This window comes from Mauremys mutica, chromosome 11 (genome assembly GCF_020497125.1).
Source record: "Mauremys mutica isolate MM-2020 ecotype Southern chromosome 11, ASM2049712v1, whole genome shotgun sequence".
Taxonomy (NCBI): domain Eukaryota; kingdom Metazoa; phylum Chordata; order Testudines; family Geoemydidae; genus Mauremys; species Mauremys mutica.
In genome coordinates this window covers 76,875,620-76,899,231 of record NC_059082.1, presented here as the reverse complement: position 1 = coordinate 76,899,231, position 23,612 = coordinate 76,875,620, and the positions used below count along the sequence as shown (strand labels likewise).

Below are 23,612 nucleotides of genomic sequence, written 5' to 3'. Positions count from 1 at the left end.
TAAATTATCTTTAGACTTGTTTAACTACAGTGTACTGCCAAGCCTGAAAACCTCCCCAAGCATTGCTGGGCAGATAATGTTTCTCTCAACCTTTGGGCTGTCCCCGCCAGATGCGTCTGCCTGCTGCTCTGATGCTGCTTTCGCTGCGTACTCTGCTGCCAGCTGCAGGTCCGAGGTAATGTTCTGAACAAAGCGATATCCTGAGGATCCAGCACCACGTGGACTGGCCGGGCAGGAGTTGGGAACACTGCAGGGGGTAGAGAGGAGACAGAGACATCCATCTCCAGTTATTTATTAACAGCAACAAGTGTACATACAACTCCTACCATCCAAGGATCTCTAGGCAATTGGCAAACAATTAAGAATCCACATCTCTGAGAAGTAGGTAGGTACTGAATTTCTTTCTCCACATAGGTTAGCCCAAAACTTAGAGAGGTTGAATGAATTGCCCAAGATCATGAAATAAGTCAGTTGCAGAAGTCCTGACTTGACTTCCAGAAGTTCTGACTTCCTTTCACCTGCTGTAGTCACTAGACAACACACAATTTCAAAGCGTGAAGCAGGATCACTCCTCTGTGAAGCCAGCATGGGGCTCCACTGAAAACCAAATATTGTATCAGAGTTTGTCTTTCTGGAGTAAATAAGTTACACAAGTAATTAAAAGCCTTACTCTTCAGTCATAAATCTGGCCAATACCATTCTCTGTCTAAGATAAGGATGTTGATCGCTCAACTTCTCTACTTAAAAAGGCTACTTATATTTTTTACAGTATCACTGTTAAAACCGTAATGAGAGATGCATCGCTGGGTGCAGCAGCACTGGGCTTTAGAGGGCTGTTCAACAACACAAAGGTTAATGTCAAGTAGCTAAAACCACAGCGACCTCTAAAGGCCACTTATCTCCTTAACCTACCAGCATACAAACCCTACTGACAACCAACGGGAGTTGCAGATACAGGCAGAGTGTCAGTGTTTTTGCAGATTGGTTAGGGGAAAGAAAAATAATTAAGAGTTCTAGGACTGCCACAAGATGGCACTTTAGGAACAGTTATGAAATAGGGAAAGCCACACCAAGACTGGTGTAAGGTTACAAATAAACAACGAAGGTGGGTCTAGTCTGCAGCACCACTCAGACACACAAGTACACACGGCAGGGTGAGAAATAATTAGCAAAACTAGTCTGGGGGTCACACATCCTTGATTTGGGGGAACAAGACTGCTTGGCAGGTGAGATGGCGAGTCTGAAGCATCATTCATGTGTTGTCCCTTCTCTCTCCAGGGCCGGGCAGCAGAGTGAAATGGTCCACCCTCCAATCACAAGATTACCTACTTCTTTCCCATTAAAGTACAGTCAGGATGAACAATAAGAAAGAGGAACGGTATTTAAATATTTACATATGGAGATACAATTTAAAAAAATTCTTCTAACTGCATTAGAGGAGAATGGAAAAAGACGCCTAGTTCCCTGTAGTGGGTTTAGGTACTGCTGTCACAAACGATTCTCCTCTCAGCAAAATGGCCACCAACAGCAGTAAGTTTAAGTGCCAATTATAAAGAACAATTTTCAAATGCAGCTATCAATGTAAACTGGAAACTACTGCTTCTCACTCCTGCTTCCTGAAAATGGCCGTGTTGCTAAACTCGGCATCGGGCTGATTTATTTTAACAATGGATCACAGAAAGTTTCCTTGGGATAGGAAGACACACACACTGAGACAGACTAACCAGGCTCACAGCATCGCAAAGTTTTCGACAGTACAAGCTAACTCAAGGGCGACCTCTCCTGTCGCATCCACTCTGAATCCTACACTCAACAGGAACATTACCATTCAGAAGCTCAGGCTGAAGCTTTTAAGGAGCAAGGTGTTTTTAGTGAAGGACCCATGGTTATGAAACTCCTGACCCCAGAGACCAGGATGAGTTCTTGTCTCATCTCTGAGTGCAATTTAAGATGCAACTCTTTGCTCATGCCTTCCCCCAATAAAGGAGGCAACCAAATGGCCCCTGAATAGCTTCTTCTTGGTACGATTCACAGAAAGACGACTTAATTAAGGGAGACAAGAACGCTCATTCCCAAGCAGCAGTAGTGCTTCTTTTAATTGTTGCATTTGGTGATTAGGATTGTGAAAATATGCAGACTAGAAAGAGATTAAGGATTAAGAGTTGTGCTGATATTGCTAACCATTTGTGATCACACCACATCAGTATGCCACAAACAAAACTGTTAAAAACCAAGTCAGAGAAGAAATGGAGAGGCCAGAGCTCCTCCAATAAATCTGTGCACTTTAAAAAGGGTGCATCTTTCTTGTGCTTTTACTAAGACGTGGTGTAATTTCAAGGCTTGTACACAGAATGCTTATGCCGTTCAGACAGGTAACAAATTGATCCTTGAAGATAAGCAGAGAAAACGTGGCTCCTGCTGTTCAGGTTTGGGATTCTGCTGGTTACATTTAAACTCATGACCATCTTTATAAAAGCCATCAAGAAACAAATTTGCAGTTTCCGCAGCATTTTGATTCTTAACAGAAATATTTTTTGTAAAAGACTAGCAATACCTGGCCCCTGAATTCAGAGAGAATATCTTGTCATCTCAACATTGTACTAAACTGGGCTGTGCTTGCAAACCCACTTCAGAATAAAATGTTATTAACTCTAAGAAACTAGCCAGCCCCACTGTGGATGTCACAGGAAATTATCCAGTACTCCAAATGAAATGGGAGTAACCTGCAGTGGCCATGGCGCTTGGAAACTGTGACTTCCCCCAGCCTGCCTCTACCATGATGGGACCCTTTCCTCCAGACATAAACTTGCCACTTTTCAACAGCTCCTTTAGGCCTGGGAAGGACAGTCACATTCAGAGTTGTGGGTGCAGAATCAGGAACATGCAACTCAAGCTCAGAGCTGCTCTTTGCAGGGGGCCAGCGGCACTATCAGGTAAAGAAAGCTCTCAGCTTACTTTTGGGGAGTTCCCCTAGTGCTGCTGGAGATGAAGGGGCTGAGAAAACAAGAAATTTACAACTGAGGAAGGAGGAGGAACTCATGTTGCAAAGAGGGTGGGAAGGAAAGAGGGGGAGGGGGAAGAGAGAAGGTTTTGGGTTGGTCTATGCAACAAAAACAAACAAAAAAACCCTGCAGCAGTTGCCCCCCTGGCTCTGAGACTCTCTGCCACTCCCCCCTTTCCCTCCCCCCATGTAGACATACCCAGCATGGACAAGTGTCCTAAGGGTTAAGTCAAAATTAGAGTTCAGTATAGTTTAAAGCAAAACACAATGCAGTGACTTGTCAGTTTCCTAGAGTTCCTGGAATTCTCCTCACTATCCCCATCAGCAACTGGCCAGGGGAAGCCTGCGATTGGCTCACACCCTAAAAAAAAAAACAGCTCCAGAGACAGACAAAGGCTATTTTCCCAAAAATATAGCTGTTCCTATTATAAGACTGATGTGCAAAAAAAAAAAAAAAAAAAAAAACCCAAAAAACCCCCCCAAAAACCACCAAAGCCATGTGGTCTAGGATAATACTGTGCAGGATATAAATATTTTGTTAAGCAAATACTACAAAAGACACTGAATCTATTTTAATACTACTGTAATTTTTACTGATAAAACTACAGATGCACCTATACCTCGCATGTCTGTAGCTTGCATATCAATTTCTGAAGTGGTTTGAAATGAAAGCTACAAGATTTATTCTACTGCCCAAGAGATGTATTCCAAATTTTCTTCAGGAGCAATGGCCTAATGTAGAACTGAGCCAGACTAAAGTGTCCCAAGTTCTATTACACCTCTACCCCGATATAACGCAACCCGATATAACACGAATTTGGATATAATGCAGTAAAGCAGTGCTCCGGGGGGGGTGGGGACTCCGGTGGATCAAAGCAAGTTCGATATAACGCGGTTTCACCTATAACACGGTAAGATTTTTTGGCTCCCGAGGACAGGGTTATATTGAGGTAGAGGTGTATTTCCCAAAAGTATGGGCAGTTTCTTTAGCGTGTGCACAGTCGTCTAGCCAAGCGATGGCATCTTCAGTGGCATGATGAACGTCTTCTAGGCCACCGATGAATCTAGTCAGCAGGCATTCATTGACAACGTGCGTCATCATCTGCATTGCGCCGCAGCTGCACAAAGGGCTGTCACAAAGGCCCCAGTGATACTGGTTGGCTGCACAGAGACCTTGCCTGATCCGGAACCTGTTCAACAGGGACCACTGGCGATGAGGCAGGTCAAACCTAGGCAGGCAGAGTGTGGGATTGGCGACGAGGGACTGGCTAGGGATTATAACAGATCCATTCCTCTCGCCCTAACATCCTGGCGTGATGGATGAGACCATAATGGGTGACGTGATGGCAAACATGCAGCTCATGGTTTAAGAAGGTTATTGTGCAGCGGCAGGCTTGAGTTGGCACGTATTTTCTCCGGTAACTTGCAGTGGCAACCTCTCGTCTGATATGAGGAGGAGCAATATTGCTCAGAACTGGAAGCCATGGGAGCGGAGTCGGATGCAGGGTACCAGAGATGATGTGCATGTAACTACGTATCCACCAGTTTGGTGTGTGACAATTGACTCCAAACTGGCGTGCAGTACTCCACCACCGAATACAAGGTGGCAAGAGCTAACGTCCACAAAGTTGGAGCACGAGCACCCCATGAAGAACCTGCCAGTTTGCTAAGAAGATTGTTGCACGTCTTAACTTTAGCAGCTGTCTTCGTCAGGTGGGCATGGTAACATAGTGTGAGGTCTAAGTTCACACCTAGCTAGACTGGTTCTACTTCATGCTTCGCCTGCTGACCATTCAGGTAAACATTCAGTTCTTGGGTTACGCAGGCGTGATGAAGATGGAACAAACTGGAGACTGTTTTTATGACACTTGGCTGGAGGTGCCAAGTCTTATAGTAGTCAGCTACCTTTATCATGTCCCGGTTTAAGGTGGCATTAAACTTGTGAAACGTCTGGGCCTGGGTACCGCAACAGATGTTGTCCGCGTAAATGAATTTTCATAACTCGGTTGTTGGCAGGTCACTGATGTAAAGGTTCAATAAGGTTGGAGAAAGCACAGAGCCATGGGGTAACCCATTGCTCTGTCGTCTCCAAGCACTCGTCTTCTCCCCCATATGGACTCTGAACTGCCTATCGCGGAGGAACAGTTCAACGACACCTGTGACCCAAAGTATGTGCAGTGAGAGAACGTAACAAAGCCATGCTGGTGCTTAATGCCATTCCTTTCTATGAAGATAGCTTCTGAAGCTTGAGCCCTACAAATATTTATTTGAGTCAGGTATTCAATGGATAAAGCACTTGTTTGTCTTCCCTGGGAGCAGAGCAAAATATCATCTTGGGCTCCTAAATGACTGTTTGCTAGACTTGGCACCTGCACTGCTAAGGGAAAGGAAAAAAAACTGGTTGAAATAAGGTGACCCGGACACGAACATATATATATATGTATATTCATGTGTGCAGTATTTGTGAAAGGAACCTGACAGACATTTCAGAGAATGAATCCACAAAGCAGATACAGCAAAGACAGCAATGAAGCAATCTTCCCCCATGCTAAGCTGGCAATCTGCCTTGCTCCTGTCTCTTTCTAAAGGTATGTCTACACTTAAAACACTACAGCAACACAGCTGCACCACTTCAGTGTAGAGACTACCTATGTCCATAGGAGGGGCTCTCCCATCTGTGTAGGTACTCCACTTCCCAGAGAGGCGGTAGCTAGGTAGACAGAAGAATTCTTCCGGCAACCTAGCACTGTCTACACCAGGGGTTAGGTCGGTATAGCAACGTCTCTCAGGTGTGTGGACTTTTCATACGCCGAGAGATATAGTTATACCGATGCAAGTTCCTACTGTAGACCAGCCCTAAGTCTATGTCTACACTGCAGCTGGACTGTGACTTGCAACTTGTGTAGACATATCCACACTAGTTTTAATTTAGCTAGCTTGTGAAAAAGCAGCAGTGAGGACAAGATGGAGTTGGCTGCACAAGTGGGTATGTACAGGGAGGAGGGGGAGGCAGGCTGCCAAAGCCTGCACCGCCACATCCTCACGACCATTCTTCACAAGCGAGCTAGACTAAAGTTAGCGTGGGTATGTCTGCACAAGCTGCAAGTCATAGCCCAGTTGCAGAGTAGACATAGCCTAAGAGAGAGCAGTTCATGTCCATTCAGTACAAATGGAGAATTCTCATTTATGGCCAACTGCCAAGCTTTCCTCTTCTCCCCAAAACAGATACGGTAGCTTGTTTTCTTTGGATATGCAACTTCATTTTCTGCAATTAAAAGTCACAGACACTTGAATGCTCCATTCTGTGAGCCTCCATGAGAGGCACCAAACGACGTAGGAGCCTTTTCACAAGCAATAAGCAAGCACTGGGTCAAAGTACAATGCTTTGGCTTGCAAAATAACTGAGAACCAACAGTTTCCATGCTACACCAGTCAGATATAAGGGGCAAGGAATCCTCCATCAGCTTCTTCCTCCCCAGCCTCTCACAGCCTAAACCCGAAAATGTAACTCAAAAAAAGGCAGGTCCTTGCATGCTGCATGTTTTAGACAAGCTTCAGAAATGTAATCATGAATGGTGAGGCTGCCAAACCAAACTGGATTTTGAAGCGAGGGATGCGTCTCAGAACAGGTCTGCCTGGTTAAATATCGAAGAAAAACAAATCGGAACAAGCCACAACCAGGGAAAGTTAAAACTACCCACAAAGACTCAATCTCTTAGTACGTCCGCAGCTCCAGTGGCTCCCCTTCTAAAAAGAAGTGAGATCACTCTGCCCTTGGAATCAATGAAGTCTTTATTCCAGCGCTGATCAGGAGAGAGAGAAGGAAGAGGAAGTGCCTGTATTGCTAGTGACACCTCTGCTGCTTCTCCTTTAGCACATGGCCTCCATCTGAAATAAACCATGCACAGGAATTCCCAAGCCTGGTGAACCTTGCCAATATGTGTGCGTGTGTCCGGTTATTTGGCTTGCAGCTTGAACACCTGCTATTTTTAATCATCCCTCCCCCAATTCTGGGGAATCACCAAGTCACCATGCTGAATATTCTGTTCCCACAGAGTACTGAATGGCTGAGACAACACAGGAAGTCCACAAAATACCTATCTCAGGCCTGGTCTACACTAAGAAGGGGGTTCGAATTAGGGTACGCAAATTCAGCTACGTGAATAGCGTAGCTGAATTCGAAGTACCCTAATTCGAACAACTCACCCGTCCAGACGCGGCGGGGTCGAACTCCGCGGCTCCCCCGTCGACTCCGCCAACTCCTTCTGCCGAGGTGGAGTACCGGAGTCGACCGCGGCGCTTCCGGAGTTCGAACTATCGCGTCTAGATCAGACGCGATAGTTCGAACTCCAAAAAGTCGAACTCTCCGCGTCGAACCGGCAGGTAAGTGTAGACGTACCCTCAGAGTACTTCACTGACTACAAACTGTTAATAGTGCTGGAGCAATGGAAAACTCACAGGAGATCCTGGAATATATGGTTATGGGGTATAATGACTAGAACAGGATGAATAACTGGACAATTGAACTTGATGTTACCTTAGCTTTCCCCATCACACACTTACTGGAATAAAACATCAATCTGGATTAAATCCCAAGTGACCTGAAATAGATCAACTGTAGGGCTGATCTATATTCTGTCCAAGGCAACTAGGCTCTTACTAAGCTTGAGTTGGAAGCAAGGCACATCAAGCACTTTTCACACATGTAATACAACATTGCACATAATACTACTTGCATTCCTACAGCACTTCGCATGTTTGAAGAACCATACACAAGTTAATCTACAAAACACTTTTAGGAAGTAGCCATTACCCACATTTCACACATGGAAAAAAAATGGAGGCAGAGTTTTTAAATGATTTGTCCAAGGTCACAAAGCAAGTCAGTGGCTGGGCCAAGATTAGAACTTAGTTCCTGAGTTCTACCCTCATCCTCATTCCATTGTTAGAGCACACTGTCTCCCAATAACACAGATCATTAGCATTGCATTGTGAAAATATAAAAATTAGACCAGAATAAAAGCACCTGTACTGCCCATAATGCTTTAGAATTTGCATAGCACACTTCATAATATGCAAGTCTCTGAAGATCTAGCAATTCAATTCATTCAAGTTCCCCACTTTACTAGCCAGAGCCAATATTATTAAAAATGAATACATTTTTAAAATCCTACCTTTCATTATTTATGCCGGGGTGGCCAAACGTACTGACCCTATGAGCCGCATACGACAACCTTCAGAAGTTTGAAAGCTGGCGCACGCCTGCCAGGGCTTGTGGCTTCTGCCCCACGGGAGGCACTTGCTGAGGCTCGGAGTTTCAGTCCTGCAGGGTGGAGGGTCTCAGGGCTTCAACCCCACAGGACGAGCCAGCCAAGGTTCGAGGCTTCAGCAGAAGCCCTGAGCGCCCTCCACCAGTCCGGTAGGCGGAAAATGGGGAGGTGTCGGGGGCAGTGTTCTCTCTAATTTTTCCTACACAGATGCAGAATGAATTTGTTATGTGAACCAACATGGAGGTGATGTGTGTCACACCACTCCATATTGGTGCACATACAAAATTCATGTGGCGGAGGTGGGGCCAAGGGGTTCAGAGCATGGGAAGGGGCTCAGGTAGAGGGTTCAGGTGTGGGCTCTGGGGTGGGGCTGAGAATGAGGGGCTGAGGGTGCAGGCTGCCCCAGGGCTAAGATGGAGGGGGGGGAGGAGGAGAAAGAGAGAGGACTCCCCACAGCAGCACCTGGGCTGGGGGGGAAGAAGTGCTTCTCCCCACCATGGCAGCTCTGGGGCTGCAGGATAGGTGCCTCTTCCCCGTACACGGCAGGTCCAGGGGAGGGGCGCCTCTATCCACTGCAGCATGTCCAGGGCTGGGGGAGAGGCATCTCTCCCCGCCGCAGCCCTGAGCACCTGCATGGTACTTAATAGGCTGCTGTGTGGGCACACAGCTTAGAGGGAACTGGGGGGGTGGGGAGGGTCACCAGGAGCTGCACTTTAACTGTAAAAGAGCCACACGCAGCTCATGAGCTGCTGTTTGGCCACCCCTGACTTATGCCATTAACTCACTCAATTTGGACGAGAATAGACTAGTCAGTTTTCCTTCCTGCTGACAGTCATCTTACAGTTACATTGTTGGGTCCTCAGGCAATAACACAGCACATCCTTGTCTACACACAAACTTACAACACCGTATAGACATTCATATTCTGGTATAAAGAGTGGCTTTTTTGGTTTAGCTTAAGTCGATTATGACCAGCTTTAAGTTAAATTTAAGTAAGCCGCTCTTCTATCAAAATAAGTGTCCATACAGGGTTTTTCACTGGTTTAACAAATACTGGTTTAAAATCACAGCTTAGGTTAAACCCATGTAGACAAGACCTAATTCTCAAACTGTGGTCCACAGAGAACTTACAAAGGCTGCTCTGCAGAGCTGAAACAGTGGTGAGAAACACAGGCTAGGAAATTTGCTGCTCATTATATCCAATCGCCTAGGGTCTCCAGAGTCTTTCCAACCAAGTGAACTGAAAAATTCATGCCACTCTTCATCCAGCAGCAGTGCTTCAAATTCTTCATGTCAGGTGATTTGGGGTGTAAAGTTTCAACTGTGACAAAGTTTGTAACCAAGAATAACAGCCGCAAGGGGGAAGACTTGCAATTAGGTGGTCAAGTGTCCATGATAAAGTCTGTTTTTAAGAAAGTGGACAACATAATAAGAGAGAGTTTGAAAAATTGCAAGACAATACTTAGAACTAAATAAAAAAAAACAGTAAGTATTTTCCCTAAATTTCATGACCATTTACAATTGATTTTGTATACACTTTTTCTTTTCTTTAAAAACAGTGTCCCTTTCAGAAACTGAAGTAAATGAGTACAAGACAGGATGCCAGAGCCTACTGTTACTCCTACACTGATTCAGTGTTGACCCTGAAGTACTAACAGAACTGCCCCCATTTTCAGAAATGCTGACCAAATTCCAAGTTTCAAAAAACAGAGTTAAGTTACTATGGGGTTATTAGTAACAAAGCCAGATTAAAATAAAAGATTTAAACGTTTTTAAATTGCATCTCGAAGTGATGGCAAGTAGGTGCATGGAAAATAACTCCACACCAAACGTCATCTCTAAGGCTTGTCTGCACTACAAAGACAATCCAGTCTAAAGATCTGGTTACATGACCCTGAAAATGCATTCATGGTGAATGAGAGTAATCTATGGCATAACTAGGACTTCTAATTCAGTCGGATTTTGCAGTACACTCAAGGAATTCAAGGGTTACAATAAGGTGTGTGATATTAAAAGAGGATATCTGTAATGGAGCACCAGAGCTTGAAAGCCCTGCATCAAAGGTAGTCCCATAATTCCTGAGATTTATTGTGACAGTTAGGTGTATTTCACAGACTGAATTTAGCCTAACAGCACATGGTCTCATCCACAGAGAAGTTATTCAGTGCCCTGAATCAACAGAAAAGGATTTTTTCTGCCTGACTGAGTGCCATGTTCTTATGATCAGGCTGTTTTATCAGCTTCCTATTGACTGAGACCTATCTGGGTTTCTTTTCCATCTTGGCACCAGCAAGGCAGAACACAGCAGTGATTTTTAAAGGAATTCTGAACTGAAACAGGAGGAAATAGCACCAGGGTCTGTCTCTCAGACGCTCACAGAGTCTGCTGCCAGCCAATACATTTTCCCTTGAAGCCATACAACTTCAAAACAGGATTCAACCACGTTTACAGATGGTAGCTCTTGGAGACAAAGTACCCCTGACTAAGCAAAGAGTGGACTCATTTCCTCCTAGAAGCAAGGTGGTCTCACACTGCAGAGCTGCTGAGGTTGGCAGATTTGATTTTGTTTAAATAAAGCTCATTCCCTCTCTAGGTGGTGCACGTCTGGGAGAGAAAATAAATAGGCTGGAAAAAAAAACCCAGGCCTGCAGTGGAGAACCTGCAGAGAAGCAAGCTAAAATGTAAACAGAAAGGCAGAGAGATAGAGAGATGGGGTCAGGAGGGCAGGGCGGGGACTGTTTGTTTTGAGCAGTGCCTGTGTGTTTGTTCTTGCAGGTACAGTACCACAAACCAACACAGAAAGTGTGGGACGGATGGAGGGGGAGGAGCAGGGGCCACTTTCCAAAAAGGAAACAAGCCCGACCTAGGATTTACAAACTACAACCATTTTCCATTGACCAATCAGGAAAGGGCAAGCCAAACGCACACCAAATTTGGAAAGTTAATACTGGAAAGGGAGGAGAGAGGGAGGGGAGCTGAGCTAATGAAAACCTCCTCCCAACACACGGAGGGAATAAACAGGGGAGGGCTCAAGCTCTGAGCTCTCTCCAGGCCTCAAAAACATTCTTCGAAAGGGGACAAAGGCAGTTGCTGCAGCTAACAACCCAACACAGGGACACGGGGCCCTGGGAGAAGTTCGCATTCTGGAGATCCAGTTTATCTGCTCAGCGAAGAACATTCACTCTCTCAAGGAAAAAAAAAACACGCAGATCTCATTCACTTCCTGAAACACGAAAGACAGGATATGAGGGTGGAGAGAAGGAGGGGGTGAGGAGCAGAACAGGGATGTTTACAAACATGTCAGCTCCTCCCCATCAAGAGGAACACAAAACGAAAGGCATCTGGGCAAGCAAAACCTCAGAAGTCTTTTGAGGTTTTCGAAGACTCTGCTGTATTTGCTTCTGCTATGGCAAACGGATGCAAACATCAATCATCTTTGGTGAATCATCTCTGCTGGGGCAGAGCAAAATTCAACACTACTATTTCCACTCTCTCCCTATGCCAAAAAAAAAAAAAATCGAGTGGAGTCATGTATCAGTTGCAGACATATACCAGAGTCAAAGGTGCACCCTCTGTGAGGAACGTAAGCCACACTGTGCTGCCTGACACAAAATGACAATGGAAATGGACAACGACACTACCTTCCTCCAGCTCCCTGCTGCAACTAGCTACATTTAAAAGAGGCTGAATATAAACTAAAAATGCAGCCTGAACAGAGGACTCAAAACCACACCCACCACCAGCCCCCTCCTTCTTGAGTATTTACACTACACAGCTGCGCAACTTAGCAAAGAGGAAAAAGCTTACCCAACAAGCAATGTGCTTCCAATCCCAGGCAAAGCCAAACACTGCCTTCATGACGTCCAAGTCATTCAAGTTAATATACTAACTGCATTAGCGCTAACAAGTCAGAGATCCATTGTGCATTACCACATTTTACAAATTGGTGAATCAGAAAAAACAAACCAAGGCTATTACATCAAGCATACTCTGGTTGTTTTGACAACTATAATATCTCCTACTGTAACAGTAAATGTACTGTACTTTGTGCAAGTAAAGACGCTTAGCATTAGAAGATCTCACTTTGGCTCTTCACTATCAACTCTTGGCTGAGAAGCAAGAAAATAATTATTTGATTTTCTGATTAGCAAAGCTTCTGAACCTTTATTAATAATCTACATAATAGAAAATACACATTTATTAATTCTCAAATCTCCGTAGTCTATCAGTGGACCAAGTGTCTGACAACATTGTTCCCTCTCCTTACTGACCGGCTACCTTTACCCTAGCTTCAGGGAACACGTTGGCTCCAATTTAAAAAAAAAAGAAAAAGGAAATGAAAATAAAATGTATAACAAATAATGCAACATAGCAGGCAAACACATCTAGGGAGCACTTAATGGAACAGATCATCCCTAGACCATCAAAGAGGTCTCACTCTATGCCCTTTTCTCATTCTTTAATTTTAGTTCTACGCATTTATTATACAAATGATTTGAGATCTTAAATCTCTATCCCTCACCCCCAGGACTTTTCAATTCATCTTTAAGTAGCTTCCATGATCTGGAACAGGGTTCAGCAACCTATGGCACGCACGCCAAAGACAGAACGCGAGCCAATTTTTAATGGCACGCTGCTGCCTGCCAGAGTCCCGGCAGGCAGCAGCATGCCATCAAAAATCCTGCCCAGCCTGGCCCGGTCCGCTCTTCTCCATCCTCCGCTCCCCCAGCCCTCCCACATCCCCACCCACACCCCAAGCACCATTTCATGTATTAAGTGTACTGGGTAACCAATGCTACGTTCGTGCTTGGAGGATGTGGACGGAATCTCCAGCGACAACAAGGAGGGAAGCCCAGAACCTTCTCTGCACCCTGTATCGCAGGCACCTTACCTGATAGTGCCAGTGGGGGAGGGCAGGGGGCTGACCAAGCTCCGGAGATCCGGCTCCGGAATGTGTATCTTCAGAGGTGATATCTGAGGATAAAGCGGCCGAAGGGGAGGTGATGAAGCTTCCTCCTTCACTTCCTCTTTATGGTATAAAGATGTGAATTGGATCTTTATGACTGTGCTAGGGAATCGGAAAGTACACCTGCAAAAGGGAAAGAGAGAGAAAGGATCAATGTACTGAGCATAAACCAACTGGATGGAACATGCAAGTCCATGCAGAGAGGTACTCGATCTGTTTCAGAGTAGCAGCCATGTTAGTCTGTATCCACAAAAAGAACAGGAGTACTTGTGGCATCTTAGAGACTAACAAATGTATTTGCACATAAGCTTTCGTGGGCTACAGCCCACTTCATCGGATGCATGCACTGGAAAATACAGTAGGAAGATATATAGATACACAGAGAACATGAAACAATGGGTGTTACCATACACACTCTAACGAGAGTGATCAGTGTGTAGCACTAATGAATTAATATGTTAAGAGTTTAGACCTCTCTACAGCACTTTTCCTCCCAGAATCCTAAACCACACTGAAGCCTACAGCACCCCTGTGAGGATAAGTATTATTATGCCCATTTTATACATACATTAACTGAGGTTTTGAAAAGTTAAGTGACTTGCCTTAGGCCAAGTAGTGAATCAAGAACATAAGAACAGCCATACTGGGTCAGAGCAAAAGGTCCACCTAGCCCAGTATCCTGTCTTCCAACCGTGGCTAATGCCAGGTGCCCCAGAGAGAATGAACAGAGCAGGTAATCATCAAGTGATCCATCTTCTGTCACCCATTTCCAGCTTCTGGCAAACAGAGGCTAGGGACACCCATCCCTGCCCATGCTGGCTAATAGCCATTGATGGACCTATCCTCCATGATATTATCTAGTTCTTTTTTGAACCCTGTTATAGCCTTGGCCTTCACAACATCCTCTGGCAAAGAGTTCCACAGGTTGAATGTATATTGTGTGAAGAAATGTTTCCTTTTTAAAAAAAACACACACACACACACAAAAACCTGCTGCCTACTAATTTTATTTGGTGGCCCCTAGTTCTCGTGTTACAGGAAGTAGTAAACAACGTTTCCTTATTTACTTTGTTGGGTAATAAGGTAATAATTGGAGATATACCAATCTCCTAGAACTGGAAGGGACCTTGAAAGGTCATCGAGTCCAGGCCCCTGCCTTCACGAGCAGGACCAAGTACAGATTTTGCCCCAGATCCCTAGGTGGCCGTCTCAAGGACTGAACTCAACCCTGGGTTTAGCAGGCCAACGCTCAACCTACTGAGCTATTCCCCCCATGTAGTTTCTTACAATAACGATTTTCATCAGGTTACCAAAAGGGATGTAAAACATTAACCGGTTAACCAGTAAGCATGAGTCTTGCTGGTTAACCTGCCTTAACTGTTAACCCCCGGCCAGCCCTGCACCGCCCAGCCCCACGCTGCTCGGCCCCGCCCGGATTGGCCCCGGCCGTGCTGGCAGGATTGGCCCAGCCACTTAACCAGTTAACTGTTTAAACAAAATATTTAATTGTTTAAACTGTTAACTTTTTAAATGGTATTTACATCCCTAGTTTCCAAAAATCCCCAATCCCCAATCAATACGAAGCAGAAGAGCCATGAGGACCAATGACCGAGCAATAAGCACTTAAAGCCTTTACGGTGTAACCTGGACAACTGTTATATGCAATGTGAAAATTACAGTCAGTGACATCTCTCTGTTCATACCACAGCACATTAGGCAAAATTTACCCAATAAACCGCATGAGGCAGTGTTAATGGGTTATCACTGATCAAACTGGTTTCTGATCAGCAACAGAAGAGCCTATTTAGTGACAGATACTAAGCCATACAGTCCAAAGGGAAGTGACTAACGCAGCCAGAACAGCACTCTGTAAGCCACCAGGACCTTGGTAGCGGTCTTTCATTTTATCTAGTACAAATTGTCATCACAAACCTCAGTACAGCCCTAGAGAAGCATTGGGAAATTCAGTGGGAAGTAAACTTTCCGGCATTTTCCATGTTTAAATGGAACTTTTTAATTTAGTGTTTTCAAGATATATCAGGCTGTAAAAGTTAGTGTGCTGCACATTCCACCTTATCACACTTCTAAATTAGGCAATAATATATAATCAATATGAGCAGTCCATGGATCACTGCATGACCATTTTTGCTTGTACCAGCATCAGGGAGGCAGGAGAGGGTAGCGGGCTTCAGAGTGGAAAAAGTCAGCAGAATATAATTATGCGGAGGTCTTGTCTACAGTGAGAAAATGAAGGAATCTACATCATTTCTCTAGCACCAGTTTGGTGCAGCTTCACATGTGCTAGCAATGCCAGAACACCAGAGTAGATTGGGCACCAGTATTGTAACTTTGGTGTTATTAAACCCTGCAGAATTAGAGGATATGGTGATAAGAACACCTGTGAGTGAGTTACACTAGTGTTTCTAGTGCTGATGGCAGGAGAACAATTTGCTACTAGACCCAATATGGAAGAAATATCTCAGTTTCTCACTGATGACACAGCTCACTTCTCCCCAGGGTGCTTTTAAGGAATCAGCAATGAGTAGCGCGGAGTTAGCTTTCTGGGATGTGAAGCTCCTGCTGCTCCTCCTCATTTCATCTCCCAAGTGAGTTTGCTCAGTATTCAGGAACTTGGAAGCACAATGGCTCTGCTGAATATGGCAGGAGCTTGTGTTGTACTGAATTCACTGCAGAGGCCCTGCCACCTGCACTCAGCAATGCATTAAATAGAAAAATCAGCACCTGCAATACAACCCAGCCATGTTTATTGAACCTTTCAAGACATGCTCCCCTGCAGTTTTGCTGAGAGAGAGCCATTTGACACAACAGACTATTAGTCCCAGACACCTTACAGGGGTGTAACAGACAAAGCCCAGCATGACCAGCCCACAACAGGCTTTTGAGAGAACACTCAGGGTTAAGCTTTTGTACGCACCATGGGTTTCCTCACAGAAAGCAAAATATCAGACTGCAATGAGCATCACAGACTAAGGTTTTAAACTAGTAAATGCAATGTTTAGACATATTTAAAACTCCTTAATGAGGACAGACCACCCTTCATTTCAGTGTTATGGAATTCTCTATTATAATATCAGATGCCCAGTCTGTCCCCTCATTTGTGTCAAGACTGAAGAAATATATGGTTTCCCAAGCTTTTAGTGGTTCCAAGCTGTTGCTGATCTTAATAGGTTTAATTGCACAAGGCCCGATGGCATCATTGTGCAGGACAGGTATATATGAACAGCAACGGTATATGCTAGACCTTCTACTTCAGCCTCATCCCAACGGGCATCTGGGAGCCAGCATGACTTAATCCACTCCATTGTTTCACCTCATTTCTGCAGGAATAGTCCTCAGGCCACACAGCTTCTCCACTATTCAACACGGCTCCTCTCTCAGTAGTGTGTGTATTTTAGCCGCTCTTAGCTCCTTGAGAGGGACGCCATGCCCTTCTTGTTTCCTTTTTACCACGCTCCTTTGGTTTGCCTTATATTTTTTAGGCTTTCTAGATAACTCTGCTTCGATTGCTTTGTATTTTAATGCTGCAGCTCCCTGTCACAAATAAATATGGGTTACAGAGTATGAACTATCCCACTATAAAGGTATGTTTAGATGCAGACCATTTAACATTGCTTTGGCTCTCTAGCCCTACCTGCGGCAATCTAATTCAGTCACATGTCTTAGCCACACCTTCAAACTGGAAGGGAAGGGTAGAAATAGGAGCGCTGGGCCTATAGCATGAGCTAAAGATCAATCCATTTGCTGCTGTGACGATTTCATGTTAACTGTAAGGCTTCCCTCTCCACTGGAGCAGGACCTTGAGAACTACAACCAGTTTCAGCACAGTCTCCCTAGCTAGCACAGAGATGGATATTTTGTCAGAAAACTGTGTTACAAAAATCAGATAAGGTAGGTTTGCTTAATGCACTTTGCTTATCAAGGCTTTGTCTACATTGACTTTTCTTATAACTTTCCACAGCTGTACCTCCGCCAGTAGTAGAAATGGCAGGAACGTGCTAGCCAAGATATGGTAATTAAATTGTGTCAAGCCCTATCATCTAAATCCGATTAAAAAGCTGGTAGCTAGTTTATGCTACAGAATACCATTACAGCTGCATCTTGCTACACACCTAAACATGGTTACAATTTTTTTCTAATGTAGCCAGGGCTTAAGGAATCAATGCCACCAGGAAGCATGCACCCCAGATTCCCATCAACCTCCACTGAGTTTGAGGTGAGTCTCCTATAGTAGGATCAGGCCCCGAAGGAGAACATTGTGCCTAGAATTGCTGTTAAGGTTTGGTTCTGTTTGAGGCTGCTAACATTGGCTAGTCTACCTGAATTACTGATTATTCACACTGTTTGAGCTAGTGCTTCACAACAGTATGCAAACATTCACTAATTATTATGGACATGTGCTGGTGAGAAATCAGCTGGAGAGCAAGCCTGTCAGAAACATATGAGGTCTCCTTAAGTTTTCACCAGCAAAAGCTCTGTGTTTCCAATTATGCTGCGACTGAATGCAGCCTTCCCCCCCACACTAAACTTTTTCAACGTTCTCTTGGTTACTTTTCTTCCCCGTCCCGACACCAAAAAAGTCCACCCTAAATCTACATTGAAGTTTAGGATATGAGGTGGATTTATTTGAGAAGAAGGCAGAGAATGAGAGGGGATGTGTATACCAATGTGGGATTTGCAGGTGCCTGGGTTTATGCTTTTTCAAAGGAACAGATAGCAGAGCAGTACACTCAGCACTAAATCAGGACTAAAAAGCGACAAAGAGTCCTGTGGCACCTTATAGACTGACAGAAGTATTGGAGCATAAGCTTTTGTGGGTAGCTTTCGTGAGTGAATACCTACTTCGTCAGACGCATTCACCCACGAAAACTTATGCTCCAATACTTCTGTCAGTCTATAAGGTGCCACAGGACTCTGTCGCTTTTTACAGATCCAGACTAACACAGCTACCCCTCTGATAAATCAGGACTGTATGTTTATTTCTAAAAAGATAAATAAATAAAAATCTGTTAAAAAGCTTTAAATAAGTTACAGTATTTGATTCATACTGCACATCTCTTCAAGGACTCCTACCAGCCAATATTCTCTAATGTTTCCATCAAAGGAGAGACCACTTTGTGAAAGCACAGATTAGATACAACGTAACAGTAGCCTCCTTCAGATGCCTTTGGAATTCCCAGTTAATATGATTGCAGACCACATTTGTGCTCTATAAAGCACTAAGTTTTACTCAACACTTGCTACAGGCAGTAGTTATATCCCATAATAACTGGCCATATAACTATCTGCCAGTTAGTGGCATACTGTTACAACACACACCATAATTTACACCTTAATTTCCTGTAGGAGAGAGGTTCGTACGCCTTGCAATGACTGACAATTGGTTTTTGTGGGTTTTTAGTTTTGTTTTTTTAAACAGCTAGGTCTCTCCATCTAACTGCACCTCCAGAAAACGCATAAAAGCAAGTTGAAGGAAACTGACTGTTCACTGCCTGCATAACTTCCAGAGTGGTTGCTATGCCCCTGCTGCACAAGGCAACAGATAGGCTACAATGGTTGCATCATGGAGATGGCTCCTGCCCCTGATTACAGGGTGCTGCTGGTATCACCACATAGAAAAGACAAGGCTTTTCAAAAAGTTCCTAGCCATCCTCCTCACCCTGGACAACACAGCATACGTCAAGGCAACGTTCATGTGGTGAACCAACGATAGTGACCACAAGCATTTCATCTATGTAAGATCTGCAAATAAAATGGTAGGAAACACTAGACTTTACATAAAACACCCCCCCCCCCCAAAAAGGCAGACTGTAGTGGAAATTGTTTGAAAGTAAAGAAACCACAATGAAAGGTCTTTACCACTACATGATTCTATATTGAACTGACAGACATTAGACAAAACACTTACATAGGCTAGAAAGAGGATACTACAGCCTGGTTTCTTTCTGAAAGCACACTGTGTGGCATTCAAGACCCAATGGCTCCTGTTAAGCTCTGATGCATAATGGAAAAGGGAAGATACATTAGAGATTAAAAGAGCCAGGAAATAATGTTTGAAAGTAAAGATTAATAGAACCATTAATAATTCAAGTTAAACCACCACAGAAAAGCAAGATGACAAAATGAAGAAGAGACACTGACTGTGAAGGACTCTAGATTTAAAGTGTTACAGTTTGTCAGATAGTAGGCACTGTAGGAAAAATACAAAACAGGAACAAAAATTTAAATAAACTATAGGTAGGTCTAGTATACATTACTCATCACCAGCAAGTCGGTGTCACCTGTGCTTATCCTCCTTATCTTGTCATAGCACAGGATCCCACTGTACTCAGAAGGTTCAGAAACAAAAGAGTTTGCACACTAACAGCATCTGCATTTCAGAGTGGCACTATGATGGGGTTGGGGACGAAGTGTATTTTATGCAATGCTTCATTATAAATATACTTAGGGGAATGGGATCACACACAAGTAATAATGGCATTTCTAGGGTTCACTTAGAAAAATCACACTGCCAGAGTGCCAATCATAGCAACAACTGTGATGGTAACAGAGCCACTGTCATAACTAGCTGCAAGGTTTTCATTACAAGCCTTCTTAGAGTCATTCAAAAAACAACCTTAACTCTACCTCCATAACTGTGCCTAACCTCAGTCCAAGGACCACAGGGGGGTTCCAAAGAGGATGGATCTAGACTGTTCTCAGTGGTACCAGATAATAGAACAAGGAGTAATGGTCTCAAGTTGCAGCGTGGGAGGTTTAGTTTGGATATTAGGAAAAACTTTTTCACTTGGAGAGTGGTGAAGCACTAGAATGGGTTACCTAGGGAGGTGGTGGAATCTCCTTCGAGGTTTTTAAGGTCAGGTTTGACAAAGCCCTGGCTGGGATTATTTAGTTGGGGATTGGACCTGCTTTGAGCAGGGGGTTGGACTAGATGACCTCCTGAGGTCCCATTCAACTGATATTCTATGATTCTTATCTTTTTACCCCTATCAATCTACATAATCAGATTCCAAGAATGTGTCTGTATGTTAATTTATAGCCTAAAATATCTGTTGAGTCAGTGTGAAGTGATGGAAGCAACTCTTTATTCAAGAGCTCTTTGTTCGGAATATCACCAGGTTGAATCATCACTGGGTTTTGCTGTCTCTTACCATCCAGTTTTTAAATTCTGGGACTTTGACTTTACAAGTTGCACCCATAGAACAACATGAGCTTTCAGCTACTATTTAGAACGTCAACTCCCAGCATAGGGACACTGTTTTATTTCTATATCTATGGGCTCGTCTTTACTACTGGGAGATGCACACTGCTGCAATCGATGCAGCAGGGGTTGATTTAGCGGGTCTAGTGAAAACCCGCTAAATCGACAGCAGAGTGCTCTCCAATTGACCCCAATACTCCACCTACCTGAGAAGAGTAAGGTAAGTCAACAGGAGAGCGTCTCCCGTCGACGCAGCACAGTGAAGACACCAGGGTAAGTCGACCTAAGTTATTCACCTCGCTGGAGTATCGTAACTTAGGTCAACTTACCCCAGTAGTAAAGACAAGCCCCTAAGGTATCAAGTACATTTATGGCACTATAACAAAATAAAGATCTTGTCTTCACTAGACTTTTTATTTGTCAAGTTCATTATTCCAAGTTACCTCAAGATACCTGACACTTTTACAGGTTGGTGTGGACAGTCCCCGCACATTTACTCCAAGCCACCAACGATTTTCCTTTATTCATCCCTAGGATAAAAACCGACATTTGTAGCCTGGAACAACCATGTGGGGAGTGTCCCCAGCAGCCTTTACAAAGGTGTTAAACACTACAAGATAACTGGTAATCTAATAACTTGAGATAATCATCTAGTGCAGGCCTGCACAACTCAAAGCGGCGAGGGCCACATTCCTCCAAAGAAAACAGCTGAGGGCCGAAACCTCCCAGCCCGAGGAAACACCCCGCCCCAGGGCCGCCCAGCCCTGCGGAAACAAACCCTCCTTCCCCAGCGCTGCCCCCACCAAAAGAGCTGTGGGCCAAAAAGGAAGGTTGGGGGTGGGGAAGTGATACTTTATTTTAAATCAACCAGGGGCTCCCAGCTAAAGAGGTGGCTGGGAGCCCTCAGGGTCAAATTAAAGGGCCCGGGGCTCCGGCGGCTGGGGGAACCCGGCAGGGCCGGCTCTAGGTTTTTTGCTGCCCCAAGCAAAAAAAAATTTGGCTGTCCCCATTCCCAGCCCTGGGCTCCCCCCGTACCCTCCTGCTGCCCCAGTCCTGGGCTCTCCCCCCACCCACCCCCACCCCCTGCCACCCCAGCGCTGGGCTTCCCCCTTTCCTCCCCACCAGTGCCCTCCTTCCACCCTGCTGCTGCCACAGCCCTGGGCTCCCCCCCACTAGTGCCCCCCCCACACACCTCCTGCCGCCCCAGCCCTGGGTCACTGGTAACTCGCTCCACGGGCGGGTCATTCAGCCGGAATTTTGGATGTGCACAAAACACAGACAGGATTGGTTCCCATATGGTTACAGAGCTGCAGTAAAGTGGAACAATTTTCAGCTTGTGTGATTGGAGGCTATCTGGATGCATATTATAAGACTGTCCTCCATAAATGAGGAAAAGTTGAGGTGCTTTTGTTCCACTCTTTCTTTCTATGGGGAATTTGCCAATGCAATATCACTGTCTTCCTTTCAAACAAACAAAAAGGCAATGGCTGTTGAAAATAGCAATTCCAGTCCTAATAAGCATTTCTTGCTCAATTTTATCCTACTTTTTCTACAGCAAGTTACAGTGGATCAGTATATTTGATTTGGGAGAAATGAAGTAAAAGCTGCCCAAACCGAGCTTGAGCACTCCTGAATTTTGAGGTGTTCAAATCTGGAAGGCAGGTGCTGGGGGTGGGAGAGGGCTGTGGGTTCCATGGGGGAGCATGGCAGCAACTGTCTGGAGCTGCACGGAGCCAGACACGCTGGTCTGAGTGGCACAGTAAGCGGTTTGGGGGTTGGAGAAGGGGTAGAGGGTTCCAGGGGGCAGTCAAGGGACAGGGAGCAGGGGGGGTTGGATGGGGCAGAGGTTGGGAGGGGCAGTCAGGGGACAGGCAGCAATTGGATAGGCATGGGAGTCCAGGAGGTTTATCAAGGGACAGGTAGGGGGTGGGGTCCTGGGGGGAAGTTAGGTGGGGGTCTCAGGAGGGGGCAGTTGGGGACAAGGACCAGTGGTGCTTTGATAGGGGGTAGCGGTCCTGGGGGGCAATTGGGGCAGGGGTCTGGGGAGGGGGCAATCAGCGGCCAGAGGCTGGGATTCAAAGGGCTGTGGGCTGCTGGCAGCCGCGGGGAGCCCTGAGCCCTTTAAATCCCAGCTGCGGCCGGGATTTAAAGGGCTCTGGGCTCCCTGCCCCTGCGGGCAGCGCAGAGCCCTCTGACTCCTGGCCGCAGCTGAGATTTAAAGGGCTCTGGGCTCCCCGCCGCAGCGGGCAGCCCAGAGCCCTCTGATTCCCGGCCGCGGCTGGGATTTAAAGGGCTCTGGGCTCCCCGCGGCTGCCGGCATCCCAGAGCCCTCTGACTCCCGGCCACGGCTGGGATTTAAAGGGCTCTGGTCTCCCTGCCCCTGTGGGCAGCGCAGAGCCCTCTGACTCCCGGCTGCGGCTGAGATTTAAAAGGCTCTGGGCTCTCTGCGGCTGCCGGCAGCCCAGAGCCCTCTGATTCCCGGCCGCGGCTGGGATTTAAAGATCTCTGGGCTCCCCGCCGCAGCGGGCAGAGCAGAGCCCTTTGAATCCCGGCCCCCGCTGGAATTCAAAGGGCTCTGGACTGCCCGCAGAGCGCCGTGTGTGGGGGGATTTAGAATCCCCTGGCGGGCCGCACAGTGAGGCTCCGTGGGCCGCATTCGGCCTGCGGGCCGTATGTTGTGTAGGCCTGATCTAGTGAATAGCAGGAAAATTTAATCAGGCCCATCTATGAAAATCAATTTTCCCACAAATTAGGAGATAGCAATCCATTCCCTGTTCCCACAGTGTAAAGGAGCAATCTAAAAGAAGACGCCTCAATCAATGCAAAGGAAGAACTACTGGTAAAATTTAGGCATCAGTATGCCCAGAGCCAACCTAAGACTATCTAGAAACTTCAATGATCTGCCTCACTGTGACCCAAGTACGAACCTATCCCTTGAAGTGCTGCCTCCAAATTGATGGGGGAACCATTTTTGACAAGAGAACTAATATTTCAGATTAAATGTTATTTGCTGAAACTAGATTGTAACAATCTTTTGATCATTAGAAAAAAGAGGTGAACTGTGCATGCTCAGCACATTATTTGATAACTGACATCTTATTCTGCATATGTAAAATAATTTGTCCTTTTTATGACTAGAGTACATCCAAGCTTCAG

The 23,612-nt window shown here is 45.4% G+C and overlaps 1 protein-coding gene across 2 annotated transcripts in view; it reads right to left on the bottom strand.

The window, feature by feature from the left end:
* Positions 1-23,612, bottom strand: part of FOXK1 (forkhead box K1) — a 79,023-nt gene that overhangs the window by 17,811 nt on the left and 37,600 nt on the right. For both annotated transcript variants that reach the window (XM_044980102.1, XR_006572480.1), the window contains exons 2-3: positions 13,163-13,360; positions 91-247 (exon numbers count right to left, since the gene is read on the bottom strand). In XM_044980102.1, coding sequence (XP_044836037.1) covers positions 91-247; positions 13,163-13,360 — 355 coding nt within the window. The remainder of the gene's footprint in view (positions 1-90; positions 248-13,162; positions 13,361-23,612) is intronic.